General features: G+C 34.9%; 2 protein-coding genes across 6 annotated transcripts; one reads left to right on the top strand and one right to left on the bottom strand.

Moving 5' to 3' along the window:
• Nucleotides 1-7,885: 7,885 nt before the first annotated feature.
• On the top strand, nt 7,886-10,403 carry LOC121755933. 4 transcript variants are annotated; one of them, XM_042151377.1, is made up of 2 exons: nt 7,886-7,968; nt 8,934-10,403. In XM_042151377.1, exon 2 carries the CDS (start codon nt 8,958-8,960, stop codon nt 10,236-10,238), a length of 1,281 nt encoding a protein of 426 aa, XP_042007311.1. In that variant the 5' UTR covers nt 7,886-7,968; nt 8,934-8,957; the 3' UTR covers nt 10,239-10,403. The 4 variants fall into 4 exon arrangements, with proteins under 4 accessions (XP_042007311.1, XP_042007314.1, XP_042007313.1 ...); XM_042151380.1 differs by having other exon boundaries at nt 7,898-7,996; XM_042151379.1 differs by lacking the exon at nt 7,886-7,968 and adding an exon at nt 8,004-8,352.
• A 1,230-nt stretch (nt 10,404-11,633) lies between these two features.
• LOC121755031 (heterogeneous nuclear ribonucleoprotein 1-like) lies at nt 11,634-15,098 on the bottom strand. 2 transcript variants are annotated; one of them, XM_042150312.1, is made up of 5 exons: nt 14,864-15,098; nt 14,675-14,783; nt 14,070-14,296; nt 12,583-13,777; nt 11,634-12,102 (listed from the first exon to the last, which is right to left on the bottom strand). In XM_042150312.1, the coding sequence occupies exons 3-5, from the start codon at nt 14,289-14,291 to the stop codon at nt 12,089-12,091; spliced, it is 1,431 nt and encodes a 476-aa protein (XP_042006246.1). In that variant the 5' UTR covers nt 14,292-14,296; nt 14,675-14,783; nt 14,864-15,098; the 3' UTR covers nt 11,634-12,088. The 2 variants fall into 2 exon arrangements, with proteins under 2 accessions (XP_042006246.1, XP_042006245.1); XM_042150311.1 differs by having other exon boundaries at nt 14,070-14,303; nt 14,864-15,094.
• Nucleotides 15,099-16,003: the final 905 nt, after the last annotated feature.

Raw genomic sequence — 16,003 nt, 5'->3', positions numbered from 1 at the left:
ATATTGGACTCAATTAAACAACGAGTGTAATTAAATTCAATATAACTAAAATTTAATTGAACAATTAAGTTGAATTTAGATTCAATTTAACAATTCAATTTAGTTTAGATTATTCTTAGTTCAATTAATCTGAAATCCACTTAAAATATTGAGATATAATGGTTATGATTTAACTCATATACATTCAAATGGATATAATATTCATTTGAGCCTTGAGTTTACTTTTAAATTTAGTACTATAAATAACATTCAAAATCTAAGTTGGAAATTATGATTAATTAAACAATTCAATTTAACACTGTTCAAATGTTATCTAAGAAATACAATGACATGTCAATTAAACAATTCAACTTAACCACGCGCAAGTTACCAGTAATAACAATTACATCTTAATAATCTATCTAATTTATGATATTAGACTTAAGCACATTAAAAAGTTATTCAAACAAACATCATTAGGATTTGTTATTACTTATTAGGAACGAACCCCTCTTAATTTGCATACCAATAAGAATTTAAGATATTATTCGATTAACTATCTCTAATCTTATTTTCAGTTTTGACTCAACAAATTTAATACTGTAAAGTAAAATATAACATTTCAGTTTATAATTTAATACTTCATCCGTCTAAAGATAATTGAGTCGTTTTTTTTTCATTTGTTTAAAATGATGTTAAAGTGAAGATACAGTAAAGTATGTGAGAGAATAATACGTAGATGAATATTATCTACGTTATTTTCTTTCTTACTTTACCATTTCTTCACTTTAACTATTTATTTAGTAGTAGTATTTTTTCAAATCGAGAGCAAAAAAAAAACGACTGAACTATATTGGAACGAAATGAGTAATATATTTTAATTTAGAAGCTTTAACTGCTCTAAAAGTTAAATTAATATAATATTATATAAATTTTAAAAAAACTTAGATTCATTTATATTTTATCATAATATAGTTCAGAATATATACATTTAATAGCTTAGAATTTAAAATCACTAGGTATTATGTCATACACGAATTTTTCGAACAAATATGAAATCATTACATGAACTCTTCGAATATAATATATACGTCATTTCTATCCCAATAAAGTTTAAAAATATTAAAATGTATCCTGCTCAACATTTAATTGCTATATTTGATGTGCAACTCAATTCTTACAAGAGGCGCGAACTCTATAACAAGAAAATGAATGAGAGGGAAAAGATGAAAGTATATTAAAATTAGAGGGAAGAAAAGTTAGAGGCGGCAATTTGCTCAGAATAATAGCTAAGGGTATAAAAGTAAACTGAAATTGGCAGTGAACCGGATAGTGGAAATAAACCGGTTTTTCTCTATTAACCTAATTTACAGACTGAAATGGGAAATTATTTGTTAGCAACAAGTAACAACCAATAATTACATTTTATATATATTCATTAAATATCACTAACTTTACTTGACAATGAATTTGTGAATAAGTTTACTAAGTTTCAATATTATAAAAAGGGAAAAGGGAAACAAACCGAGAACATTCTACGCCCATCATAGAAAATGAAATATGTATCAAAATTCAAAGTCACAGTTGACAAATAAAAAAAATTAAAAGTTCATCTTTGTAGAAAAAATAGGATTAAGTTGTACTTGGTGACATCGCAATAATATTTGAAATTTGTACAAAATATGATCCGGCTAAAAAGGATGTTGATTGGGACCAAAAAGGTCGTTATAAAACCCCATTATTATGATTTACATAAATTTTTAAAGGTTCTTAATTTAGGGAGTTAGTGGGATATTTGGCATTAAAAAGTAGGAATTTTCTGACAATAGTATCAAACTTTATAGAAATATGGAAGCCATGCGTGCACTTTACAACAGGGGTTAGCAAGACATAGGGACAAGTGTATTTTTAATATTGGGAATTACTCCATCCGTCCCAGTTTAAGAGTCACATTTTGCCGATTAAGTCCGTCCCAATTTAAGAATCATATATAGAATCTACCATATTTAGACATAAAATTTAACCTCATTATTCATCAAATTTACACTTAAAGTCAAAACGGTCTCACTTTCCACTACCTCACTTCAATTATTACACACTCCAACAACCACTAAGGCCATCCACTACGCGGCGCGCCACCGTCCCGCGTTCCGTCGCGGAGAGACGGAACGCTCGCGCGACGCGTTGCGGCACACCTGCCCGTCCCGCGCCCGTCACGATCACGTCCTGCGACCCGTCCCTGCGAGACAAGAGACGGACTGTCTCGCCACGCGCCAAGGCGACGTGGCGCGCCCCTGCGCCATGCGTGACGCCCACTCACCGGCCCGCGAGTGGGCATCGTCACGCGCTGACGCAATAAATCTTTTTTTTAAAAAAATTCGAATTAAAAAAAAAAATTAAAAATTTGTAAACGATAATATTACCATTTATATCCGTTTTTTCTTTTTTTTAATTAATTTTTTTACTCTATAAATACTCCTAATTCATCCTCATTTCACACACAACTACACATCTATTCTTCCTAAATCATCTCAATTTCCTCTCCAATTTTCATCTAACATTTCATCACAAAATGTCCGGCGACGGCAACTCCGGCGGTGGAGGCTCCGGCGGGTGGGATCTCAACGCGTTCGGCGATTGGGAGACCATGTACAACTCCGGCGGTGGAGCCTCCTATTGCATCTCCACCGCCTTCGGGGGGGATGATTCGCCGGCGGAGTAGTTTTTTATTTTCTTTAAATTTCTATTTTAAATTATGCAACGTTTTATTTTTTAGGATTTTAATTGTGTTTTTTTTTAATTTTAAGTTGTAATTTTTTTATGTTGTGTGTTTTTTAATGAAGTGTGTTTGTTTTAATTGAATTGGGTTGGAAATAAAAATAAAAAATGAAATTGAATGGATAGTAATTTAAGGGACAGTTAAGGGACGAAGGGTTGCAGGTTCCGTCCCTTAGTTAAGGGATGGAGTAAAAAAGTACAGTGTGACCATCAAATAGTAGTTTAAGGGACAGTTAATGGACGATATAGAGACAACGTAGTGGATGACCTAACTCACTTCATTTATTGCACACTCCCCCAATTTCTTAAAATCCGTATCATAACTAAATCTTACTCTTGGCTAGAGGGAGTATAACTTACTTATTTGAGCATCATGATTTTTGGAAAATAGATAGTTACATCATCACATTCATCCAAATATATTCCAATAGTAATCATAATCTTTTGTTACTTATTATACATAGGGAATAGAAGCACGATTAACTACCACCACTATTCCAATAGGATTTACATAATTTCTTTTAGTGTGCAACTTTCCAGGTAATTAGGTTTATTCTTTTATCTTTACTTGAAAGTACAATTTATCTTTAATTTCAAAATGACTCCAAAAAGCGATCTATTGTAGCTGCATAATTTTGTATAAAAGTGCAATTTCTGATATAACTTCAAATTCAATGTACTTTCTTTCAATAAAATTATGAGGACCTTCAGCTTTCCAGTATTTTAAAATAATACTTTAATTTTTTTCCTCCAAGAAATGATTGTTGCAGCAAAACACAGCAGGCCCTACGGTGCATAAAACGCAGCTGGAAACTAATGAAACGCCGCTTCAAACTTTCCCTACTTTTTAATACTAATTGATATAGTACGTTATTTTATTATCATCATCGGGCTGTGACAGGATTTAATCCTAGAAAGAAGTAACCATTTAATTAGTTACTACTCCATCCGTCCGTCCCACAATAATTGTCTCTCTTATTATGGATATGAGTTTTAAGAAATATAAAGAAAAATTATTTAAAAAGTTAATGGATCCGTTTTTTTATATTAATTTTGTAATAAAATGTGAGTGGAGTGAGTTAGTGGAATATGAGACATACTTACCATTTATGGTAAAATGAAGTGTGACAATTATTGTGGAACGAACCGAAATGAAAAAGAGTGATAATTATTGTGGGACGGATGAATTATAATTTATTCAATTGAAAATCACTACTGTTATACTAAAGTAGTAACTTTTTGTATTGAATGAATAAATTGTGTTTAAACAAAAAGAAGAAATTTCAAATATTGTAAGTTATCTCGAATTTTATGTTCCCTCCGTTCTAATTAAGTCGAGTCAACTTTTGAGCACATGAATTTAATAAAGGTATTGAAAAGTAGGATACAGTAATAAAGTCAGGGTGAATGATTTTTTTTATTTTTTTTTTCAAAAAAAAAGAAAATCACTCGATTTAATTAGGACATCTAAAAAAGGGATATGATTCAACTTAATTGAGACGGAGAGACTAGTACACCACTATTGAGTGTTCAAATTAAAAAGTACTCCCTCCGTCCCGCAATAAGATTCCTATTTTTCCATTTTCGCCCGTCCCACGATAAAAATCATATTTCACTTTTACCATAAATGAAAAGTAGGTACCACATTTACCAACTTATTACACGCTCACTTTATTATAAAACTAATATATACTCCGTGCCATGCTTATTCAATATTCTACTAACTTATTAAACGCTTTTCTTTACCATTCTTAAAATCTGTGCCCAAACCAAATCAAATCGATATCCTATTGTAGGACTTAGAGAGAAAACTCCATAACATATGACATAGAAACAAAATAATTTGATGGAGTATGTTTCGTTAGTGAATAAATAAATTGTAAGTAACTAATTAAATGGTTACTTCTTTCTAGGATTAAATCCCCTAATAGCTCGGTGATGATAATAAAATATTAACATGTCAATTAGTATTAAAAAGTAGGGAAAAAGTTTGAAGCGGCGTTTCATTAGTTTTCTGCTGCGTTTTATGCACCGTAGGGTCTGCTGTGTTTTTAAACACAGCAGAGGATCCCTTCTCTGTAAGCTTCAAATGGACAATCGATTTCGAAAAGAAAAAGGCAAATAAATACTAACGAAAAAGATAGTTATAATTTGTCGTCTATATTTGGATTTAAATAGTATAAAATAGCATGATCAAAAGTTTTATAAGATTGAGACTTGTGAGCAGTTGCATTGATTGAGAGTTGGGTGCTTAAAAAAAGCAGTATAATTTTTTTCACAATTTTTTTGAAATTATTTGTGAAGAATATATATTGTACTAATATGTAATGGACAAATCAATAATTATTAAGGGCATCGGGCGGACGACGGATGATGTGTCGTCCGCGCCCGACGCTTAGTCCACGGACGAAGCGCGGACGATAGGGCATCGTCCGCGCCATCGTCAGCCCACTGTGGGCGACGCGGACGATGCAACGCGTTTTAGTTTTTTTTTTTTATTCGAAAATTTTGTTATATATATACCCTGGCTTCACTTTTCATTTGTAACTTTTCGATTCAGTTTTCAACTCTCAAATTACGCTTTAAAATAGATTCCGGTGGATACTCAAGTTCTAGTAACCCGATTCACTTAGGGCGCCCGCCTTAGGGAGCCCCCACTGCAGGTGGAAGGCCAGAAGGATAAAATGTTGAAGTGTCGGTGTATAGGGCGGGCTTTAGGGCGCCCCATTGTGGATAGCCTAATACTGTTGATGTCTAAATGGGGTGACCGTCGGTGAGTGTGTCGCATTAAGCCATTAACACAGGAGTCTTTAATAATTTCACAATAAATTTTATAAATGAGTTAAATTAAGAAAAATATCAGTCTTCTATCTATTTTAGCTATATTAGTGCGCCTCCCGTGAGATGCATGGGGTAGTCTCTCATTTTAAAATTATATGAATAATAATAGCCCTATTTTTAATTTGAGAAGGTGACAATATTTATTTGGGAGATTAGAATGAGAAAGAAGTGGCATGAGTGTCATTAATTAAAGAATATTTGATTTTGGTTTGAAATGAACCATTATATTTCCAAGTGAAATATAACTGTAATTGGTCCAACAACATATTTAATGATTTTTGGTTTTAGTTGGGAACTATTAGTCTATAATTTAATATCGAATTAAAATTTGAAAATGCATAACCAGTTAATTTTTCATATTAAAAAATATTGGCACGAAAATTGTAGAAATCTGACTATGCACGTCAGAGCTGCGCACGATTCAAAAATCCTAACTCGATCAACTTTGCATACATAAGAAACGTTTGGTAGGTATACTATAGCAAGTTAAGAGCTTTTATATGACTTTTACCTTTTGTTTGATACACATGTTAATCTTAGTGAACGAAGCATGATATTTTTGTGACCTGAAGAATTTCATCTTGCAGCTTTGAAAGTTCAAACCAAAATCGTAAGATGAAAATACAATATCGTTCTACATCTTTCTCACTCTATTTAAATATGTATATTGTTAAAGTTATTTTAATCCATATAAAACTTAACATATTATTCTATCTATTGTACCAAAGATTAATTAAAGATAAGATAGATTTTTAAATAAATTCACCCACTAAAATTGTACATAACTAACACAAACCATAATACTCATTTGTGCCACCACCTTCCCACACAAATAGCTCAGCTAGTCTTCAAATTGAATTTAAAGTCTCAGCTTCAAATTTCCATAGGCATAGTTTGAGAGTTTTATATAACGATTTCATTTGAGGCCGAGCTATGGAATTCTCCGAGTCAAGATAATAGCTCCTTTTAAGTTTAAGCACGAACCATAATACTCCTATATATCATAATCATTAGAGCATTAGCAATAGCAACGCCCTTCCCACGGTCAGCCACAAATTATGCTTCCCACTTCCCTCTCAATAACCTTCCCATAAAGCCTTTCAATTCATTTCATTTTAATTATTGATATTTATCGAATATTAAAAAAATAAAGTGAAATAAGTTGTATATAAAGAATAGAATTAAAAAAAATAAAATTTTGGCCGCCGAGCGTGGGAGGGGTGGGTCGATACGAGATATCGTATCGAAAACGTTGTATCGTATATCGTATCGAAAATATCGATATGAAAGAATTTCATATCGTTATCGTATCGAACGTTTCGATATATCGAATTTCAATATATCGAACTTTCGATATGGATAATATCAATATCGTTATCGTATCGATATTTCGATATATCGAATTTCGGTACGATATATCGAAATATCGATATCGTATCGAATACATGTATATCGAAAATTATAATTTCAAAACTTAAAATTCACACAAAAATTAATAAAACTTCAACACAATAAAATTAATAGTGTTCTTATCTCCATAATCAAAATACAACACAACCAAGTACAATGAAATGGATTTATATATATTTATAATTTTAAATTTTAATATGTATTGAATTTCAATATGTTTCGATATATACGATATATATCATATATTCGATATAAAACGATATGTCGAAAATATCGATATATATCGTATATTCGATATAAACGATATATCGCGATATAAGAAAATTCATATCGTTATCGTATAGAAAACTTACGATACGGTATCGTATCGTATCGAAAATTACGATATATCGAAAATTCGATAAATTTTCGATATTTTTCAATACGATACGAGCGATATATCATTTTTTCGATATTTTTTCCCAGCCCTTGGGACCCACGACCTAGCCCGTGCTCTCGGGCGCCCGTAGCCATCCCCCGGCTAGGCAGTGCCGAAATATGAATAGTCGGCATCCGTAAACGTAGGATTATACCGACAAGGAAAAAGGCAGTACAGTACAAATTTTTTCAACATTATGGAACTGCAGCTGCACGTGCTTCCCACGCTCCGGTGTCCGTCGTCCAACTGTGCGTCCCACTCAAATCTCTTTTCATTGGCTCACGCTTCCTTATCGCCTCACTATTCAATCCCCCACCCCAATTCACTTCTAATTAATCAATAAACTTAACACTAAATTCTTCCAATTCAACTTATATATTCCAACGACACAGAATTTTCCGACAGGCTTCAATCCCGTAATCTCCTCTCCTTATTCCACTCTACCACGCCTGCGCACCGTTTCCCAAAAGGGTCTTTTTTTCATCTTTGTGTTTTATCCTCAGATTCTGCAGAAAAAATCGATTTCACTTTGGAGATTAAAGGCAAGAGCCGAGATCATTACTAACTGATGTATCTCTATCCCTTTTGCTTTATTTCTTTCCAACTTTCCATTTTCGTGATTCTTTTGTTGAAGTTGATATTTTGATATCTTTTTAGGATATGTATGTGGTGCTGTTTTTCTTTAAAGATGGTAGCTTTATTGGTATTCGGTGAAATTCAATTTATGACTTTGTTGGTGAATTTCGTCTATTTTTAGGATTTGGGTGTTTGCCTTTTGAGTCCAACATGGTTTGGAAGATTTTGGGGGAAATACATCTGTTGATTTCCTGCTCCTTTTGCTTCTGATTGATGAGTTTCACCTGTTGCCTAGTTTGATTTGGTGCACTGTTTTCGGATTGTAGTGAGATTTTTTTATCACTTCACTGGTTAGTTTAGATGTTCATATGACTTCTTCCTACGCTTTTGTGGCTTGTGTGTTGCTTATTGCTTTTCGTAGTTAGAGATTCAACACTGTTCTACCTGAATTTTAGGTGTTCTCACCAATTATCATAGTGCTTGTTATATATGGGCCTCAATTTCCTTGTTTAAGATATGACCATGGCTTGTTAAGCTCTTTTTTGTTTTCGAATACGTCGTTTCTTGAGCTCTGGCTTTGTTAGATCTGTTTGAATTAGCTGCATTTCTGGTTAGTGCTGATATTTACGGCTCTTTTGCTTGTTTAACGTTATAGTCTTGGTGTGTGCCTTAGTTATTTGCTCTATTTTTCTGTTTCTTTCTTGGATGTTATGTTTAACTTGTTGGTTGAATACTTGTGAGGAGTTGGAAGAAGGTTTACTTATCTGCTTTTAGCTTAAAAGGAGTATGATTCAACGTAATCGCCAGTAATAGGACGGATAGATAAAAAATAATTCAAGCTAAACTGTCATTTACTTTAATGGATTGATTAACTTGAACTTGTTCGACGACAATAGCATATATGCGGTATATAACGACATCTTCTGCACAGGGTTTTTTTGCTTGAACCGTACTCATGGACTCCCCTCAATCAGTTGTTTCACCCCTCAAGAGCTCTTTCCCGGAGTCTGAGAAGCAGCATATGGCAGAAAAGTCGAGCCTCTTCACAAGGGAGATCAATTCCCAGAGGAATGGAAGTGCAGTTGGTAACGTGGAGGAGTTTCTCGGAGCTCTGAAGGTGTACATACACCAAGCTCGGGATATCCACAACATTTGCATCTATCAAAAGCAAGATGTTTATGCGAAACTCTGTGTGACTAGTGACCCTGAAAAGACAGTCTCCACCAAGATCATCAATGGTGGTGGGGCAAACCCTGTTTTCAACGAGAATCTCATTCTCAATGTTCGCAAAGTTGATTCCTCCCTTAAATGTGAGATATGGATGCTAAGCAGGGTGAGGAATTATCTCGAAGATCAGCTTCTCGGGTTTGCTTTGGTGCCTATATCTGAAGTCCTCCTCAACAATGGTAAGTTGGAAAAGGAGTTCTCTCTTTCCTCAACCGATCTCTTCCACTCACCTGCAGGATTCGTTCAGCTTTCCGTCTCTTATGTTGGAGTGCCGCCTGAGGTCATTCCAATCCCAGCACCACTCACGTCTGTGGAGAGTGATTCAGTAACCAAGGACACTGAATCTGCCAAGTCTGTTCCTGATGACATGGACAAGATCGAGTTCCCCGACCCTAATGTCGCAAACGAGAATCACCAGATGGTGGAGGAGTATTTTGGGATGCCATGTAGCAACGTGGACTCACCAAGCTCGGACAGCTTGGTCAGTTCCGATACTGAAAATCAGGTGAGCTCCGAGGCTGAGGTTCAGCATGGAGAAAGCTTCTCGATTGGAACTGTGACTTCGAAACCTTTGCCAAAGGTTGATTCTCCTCTGAGCTGTGCATCAACGGATGGAGGTTCGTCTGCGTCAGCTCCCGTGAGTTTTCAGTCTTGTGAGACTCCGAAAGATTCAAAATCTCAGGGCGAGGAACTCGTTTCACCTCCTAAGGATAAATCCAAGGAAAAAACTGCAAACAGCGACAGTAATGCTTCAGGTGCGGTGTCGAGTGATACGTCTGCGAAACAGGTTGTGACAGTGCCGGAGCCGAAGGTGGTACAGCAGGACATAGTGGATATGTACATGAAGAGCATGCAGCAGTTCACTGAATCCTTAGCTAAGATGAAGCTTCCGATGGACTTTGAGAACGGGCCGACCAGCTCAGAGAATTCGACGAGCTCTGAGCAGAAGACTCCAGGATCGAAGAACTCGGGCTCTCGTGTGTTTTATGGAAGTAGAGCTTTCTTCTGAGCATGTTGGTTAGGCTCTCCCAAGATACACAAGGTGAGTTTAGTGATTAGAATGGAGACTAATGCTAGTAGTAGCATTTTAAATGTAATGTAACCTGGTGTTTGGGACATTTATCTGGCTATGTATTAGAGATTATAAAAAGGGATTACTAATGTTGTAATTGTATGAGTCTTGTTGGTTACATTATTTGCAAATCTCAACTCTAATCCCCATTTTGCTGCATACTTGCTTAATCATGGATGATACTCCTATTAGTTTAGTTTAAAACAGTGTAAAGTTCAAACTCTATTATCTATAAGACAGCTGTTGGCCCACTAATTGTGAACTTTTTTCCACAAAACCAAAATCATCCATCTCATAACGGAGATTCATTTAACAATATTATCTTGTCCCAATATTTTATTCAAGAAGATAAAAGCAAGAAAAAAGAAATGGCTATCCAATCATGTTGCTTAAATGAATTGTGTAAATATGCATATCCAGTTCTTAACAATTACACGGCCCAAAATATTTTACTATTGGAATAAACTCTTACACTATGTTTAAAAGCCATGCCAAGACAAAAAAAAAACCATGATTAGAAATTAGAATCAAGATAAATTTTATGTTTATTGTTTGATAGATGATTTAAATCGCGATAAAATTATGAATAGCCCATAGGTAAGATGTGCAACGACTTTATTGCCTTTATTAAACATATGACTATATTTATCTTACTATTTTACAATAATTAATTGTTTTGATCATGACCAATTATTCAACTTTTGATTGCGTTAACATTGCTGTTTTTATGCGTTAATTCTAGTACATTTTGGGAGAATACTATATGGAAAAATGTTTCATTTTAGGTTTACATTTTGTATAGGAAAAATATTGTCGAAATAAAATATGTTAAGAAAAGAAAATACTCCATCAGTCACATAAAACCGGCCATCTTTCAAATTTCACACAAATGAAGAGAATACATTTACATTTTTATAGAAAAATATAAAAGTTGTTCTATTTTGTCTTTATATACTACCCCACACGTCATTTTCACAAACATTAAAACATATTCGAGTAAAACAATAATTCAATACAATTCCAATAGCAAATTTGGAATATATTTTTGGAACATCCCAAAATTAAATAAAAAATAATTTTGTGGGGACGCATAGATGTGAATGGGGAATTAATTGACTATATTCGTAGCCGCAAAACTTGGTAAATAGTTCAATTATTTGCATAAAAAGAACCCACCATCCTACCCTAGTTGATAACAAAGTTAAGTATTAAAAGCTATTGAAGCTCATAAGCTGTCCTAAAATAAGGTTAGCCAAACACCCTCTTTTAAACACACTGTATATTCTAAAGATGAAAGCATCCATGAAGTAAAAACCAACAATGAGAAATGTATTAATCAAACAGTAAAATGATATCTGTATTTTATTGGAAGGGAAACTTAGGAGGCTTAAACTCCCTCTTTTATATATCACGCTAGCAATCACACATACAATCTGAGACGAATACAAATCCCAGACAAAAATAAGAAAATTTTCAGGCAGTCATTAGAGCCAAAAAACAGGGGGGAAAATGAGTACAAAAATAAAGAAAAAGAAATAAAATAGGAGTATAAAAAACTCTCTACCTTTCCAGAAACAAATCAAAGCTTGTATGGATCCTCCTCCCGCAATCTGATGTACATCTCCACCAAAATGTCGATCCTTATAATTTCAAACGACATCCCTGTTAGCTCTCTGTAATGACATGAGATATATATCTTTATGTATATATCTGTCAAGGATACGTACACAACCCACAACTTCTCAAAAATATCATCTCCTACATTATCTTCATACCACTGAAGTTTCCTACGCAGCAATTCCTGATGAAATGAACAACACCATAAGTCAAGAGAGAGAGCTTTCTTCGCTACATTACAATGGTACATGCTTTGCACTAGGAAACTTTACACATAACATTCATGTTGCTTCTATTGCTAATTACTTATTTATGCAGTGAGAGGTTTCAGTTGGAGCAAATTATGACAACCGAAGCAACCTCAGACAAGTGGATTAACTAGAGCAATTAAATAAGGGTTGACAATAAAAGCATCCTGAAATGGTACAAAAATTGGTAGAGGATGCAGACTACAGAAGACGAGTCCAATTATTACGCACCAATGCGGATGCTCCCTGAACAAACTAGAAATACAGTTTCTAGTTTTCAATCTGGATGCATCTACAAGTAAATCAATGCCAGAAAAACTTAGCACCAAGTTCCACACATATTTTTGTAAGTCGAGAGAACTGGATATGTACATAAAGAGAGTTGCAACGTTAGATAAGAATCAATGAAATATTACCTCTACTGGATTGCCTATTTGGAAGGTCATAGCCGACCACATAATCCTCAGAATCTTTAGCAGCAACATCTTCTGAGTCTCCAAGCCCATAACCATACGAATTAGCATTATCGAGCTCAGAAGATGCAGTTTGCCAAGTTGGGTCACCATATACAGAACCACTACGGTAAAAATCCCCATAGGATCCCTCATAGTCACCGGTTGAGGCAGGGAACGAAGATGTTGTGGCTACACCATTTCCAGGGTTTCTTCCAAATCCTCCTGCTCCCACAGCATAACTGTTATCTCCCACTCTGTAGCCAAAGTTTCCACCATTGTAGCCAGAAGAGCTTCCTCCAAGGGACCCAGCAACAGGGGAAGTACCCCAGTTTGTTCCATTGTTTCCAAAGACTCCGAAACCACCACTTCCAGAACCAAAGTATGAAGCAGACCCGCCACTATTTGGAGAAGCATTAAGTCCACCGTTTCCCCAAACACTTCTAGGTGAAGAGCTTAGAAAAGATTCACCTCTGCTGTTATTTGTATTGTAACCAATAGGTGTGTTGTACCTGCTCTGGTTATTGGAAAAATAAGGATTCAGAACACGGCCATAACCTAGGTTGCTGTTGAAGTTAGAGCCTCCTCCAAAGCCACCACTTAAACCTTGCTCCATATTGACACCCAGTCCATATGCAGGAGAACCAAAAGGTGAGAAACCAGCTCGACCACTAGCTAGTGGACTGTATCTACCATCCATCCTAACTCCATAACCTCCAACTGAGCTAAGATTATATCCCTGGGCATAGCTATTGAGGAAATTGCTGGGTCTAGTAAACCCATAATTATAACCAACAAGGGGGCTCCGGCTGGGCCCCGGAGACAATTCTTTGGGAACTGCTCGCTTTACCTCAACCATTTTACCATTGAGTTCATGAAATGTTTTGTGCAATACCCTATCTACTGCATCCTCCGAATCATATGTTATAAAACCAAAACCTCTTGGCCTCTGCGTGTTGTGGTCATACATCACCACAACGTCTGTTATGGTACCGAACTGATCAAAATAAGTTTTAAAATCATTCTCAGTGACTGTAGATGCTAATCCTCCTACAAATATCTTTTTAGTGCGCCCAGTTCCTGGTGAATCTTGCATGCTGCCACTGTTCCGATTTATAAGGTTCTGATCATCCCTTGGAACAGCTTTCTTGGCTTCAACCTGGTAGACAAAAAAGGGAGGAATGCATCAAAATGTGAGACAACTGCAAATCGCATCATCAGAAGAATCATGAAACACAAACCTAGAGGCAAAAGAAGCATTGGCTTCCGTTTCTGGCTATAAGATAAAGCAAATAACTTTTGCATTGTATAATGTAGTGAAAATCGATAATAAAAAAATTAACATCTACTGTAACAAGGCATTGGTTTCAACAAACAACTATCTTTTGGCAACACAGTTGAGTTTTTCTAATGCGTTCTAATCTCGATGAAGTGCAACCAAACCAACTTACAGTTCGCCCATCAATCATGTGCTTCTCCTTAACCACCCTCTCAGCAACGGCAGGGTCTGCAAAGACAATGAAGCCAAATCCACGAGCACGACCTGTGGTTCGGTCTCTCATGATCACTGCCTCCACAACATCTCCATATGTTTCAAAATACTCTTTAAGACGATCCTCATTCGTGTCCCAAGAAATCCCACCGATAAAGAGCTTACCTTGATCCACCTCCATCTTTTCTGCAAGCTGTAGATGATTATATCAAAAATAAGAAATCCTCAATCAAACATAGCGCATGAAAGGAGAAATAACCACACAAAAAAACTATAATTAAAAGAATAGCAATATCTGCCCATTCAGCATTAATCTAATCACATATTAAATATTATCAGAATCAATTTGAATTCAGTATAAAACGCAAATCAATTGAACCTGATCATCAAAATCCAAATCTAATAGATCCGATAATAAACATATAGCCAACCAACAATCACGAATTTCATCTTATCCAGAAAATCAGGCAACAAAACAAAACCGCCGATCAAAAACGAAATGCAGGATTTGCAATAAAATGATTGGATCCTTCACTCAGCCAACAAACAATAAAAAAATCATACCTTATCCAGAAAATCAGGCAGGAATCCGGTAAGCAGTCAGTGATCAAATAAATACTAAGTAGGATTTATCGGATCCTTGGTTCATCAATAAGATTCAATATCAGCAAACCTGAAACACAGAATAGAAGAGATCAGAGAAATCAACAGAAACAGAATAACAACAACGATCAATGTCAGTTAATTCCTCACCATTGAAAGGAGAAGAAAAGGAATGGAAATCAGAGGTGAAACAAGATCTAATGAGAGGAATACACATAAATGAAAACAGAAGGTATGCTCATCCTCTCACTTCCCTTTCTCTCTCTCTCTCTCAAAGGTCCTTCTCTTCCTTTCTTTTTCCTTGGTTATTCCACTCCTTTTAAACAAATTCAGAAGAAATGGAATTCCTTTGCTTTGTTGAGAGGAGAGGAGATGAGATGAGATATTATTTATTCATAAATATATTATTCAAATTAGGGAAGAGAGAAAAAAGAGGGGTGTTTATGGCATTCTCCCTAATTCTATGCAATATTTCAAGTTCATGACAGCATATGTTGAGCTTTCATTATTCACTTTCATTCATTAATACTAATTTTGTTATAACAACTTTTACATTTGTTTTATTTATAACTTCAATTTAGTGTGTCTTTTATATATTTTAGAAGACAGTTAAAAAAAATTAATACCAAGATGCACCAAAGATTTTATTGGTTTTGGTAAAACTTTGGAACCTAACTAATTGTTTTCAAATAATTTACAGTGCTATATTTTGTACTATTAAATAATGAATATCAGCTAACCTCTTTAATATGATGAGTGGCTGGCTATTCAAACTTAATTATGTTATAGGTTTAATCTTGATACTAATTAATGTTTCTCTCTCTCTTGAAGAGGAGTAATTTTAATCTTGATATTTTATGAATATTTATTGTTTTATTCCACAGTTGCTTTATCATGGTAATAAATGTATATGTACTAATAAAATACTCCCTCCGTCCCTGACTACTTGCACTTATTTCCTTTATGAGCGTCCCAAGTTATTTGCACTATTTCCATTTTTAGTAAAAATTTTCACCTACAGCCGTAATATTTGACTTTGCTATACACTCATTCCTTAATCTTCGTGCCGAAAATGAAACATGCGAGTAGTGCGGGACGGAGGGAGTACTACTAATAAAGAAGTGATAAAAAATGATGAGTCAATTTGTTTCTATTTTCTTCCTTGAGACCTAAATTTGGCCATTGCCATGTGGACCATGGAAATTATTACGGAAGATACAAGTTTTCTTTTTTGGTGAACTCCAAGAAAAATGTTACTTGTATATAATAAAAAAAACGTTCTACACAGAC

This window comes from Salvia splendens, chromosome 11 (assembly GCF_004379255.2).
Source record: "Salvia splendens isolate huo1 chromosome 11, SspV2, whole genome shotgun sequence".
Classification (NCBI taxonomy): Eukaryota; Viridiplantae; Streptophyta; class Magnoliopsida; order Lamiales; family Lamiaceae; genus Salvia; species Salvia splendens.
The sequence above is the reverse complement of the archived record's forward strand: the minus strand, read 5'-3'. Positions and strand labels throughout refer to the sequence as shown.

Bases quoted from the DNA above. Each gene is read 5' to 3' on its own strand.
- LOC121755933 (XM_042151377.1), top strand. From the start codon at position 8,958: ATGGACTCCCCTCAATCAGTTGTTTCACCCCTCAAGAGCTCTTTCCCG.
- LOC121755031 (XM_042150312.1), bottom strand. From the start codon at position 14,291: ATGGAGGTGGATCAAGGTAAGCTCTTTATCGGTGGGATTTCTTGGGAC. The intron at 13,778-14,069 runs GTAAGTTGGTTT...TTTGTCTACCAG, and splicing joins ACATGATTGATGGGCGAACT to GTTGAAGCCAAGAAAGCTGT.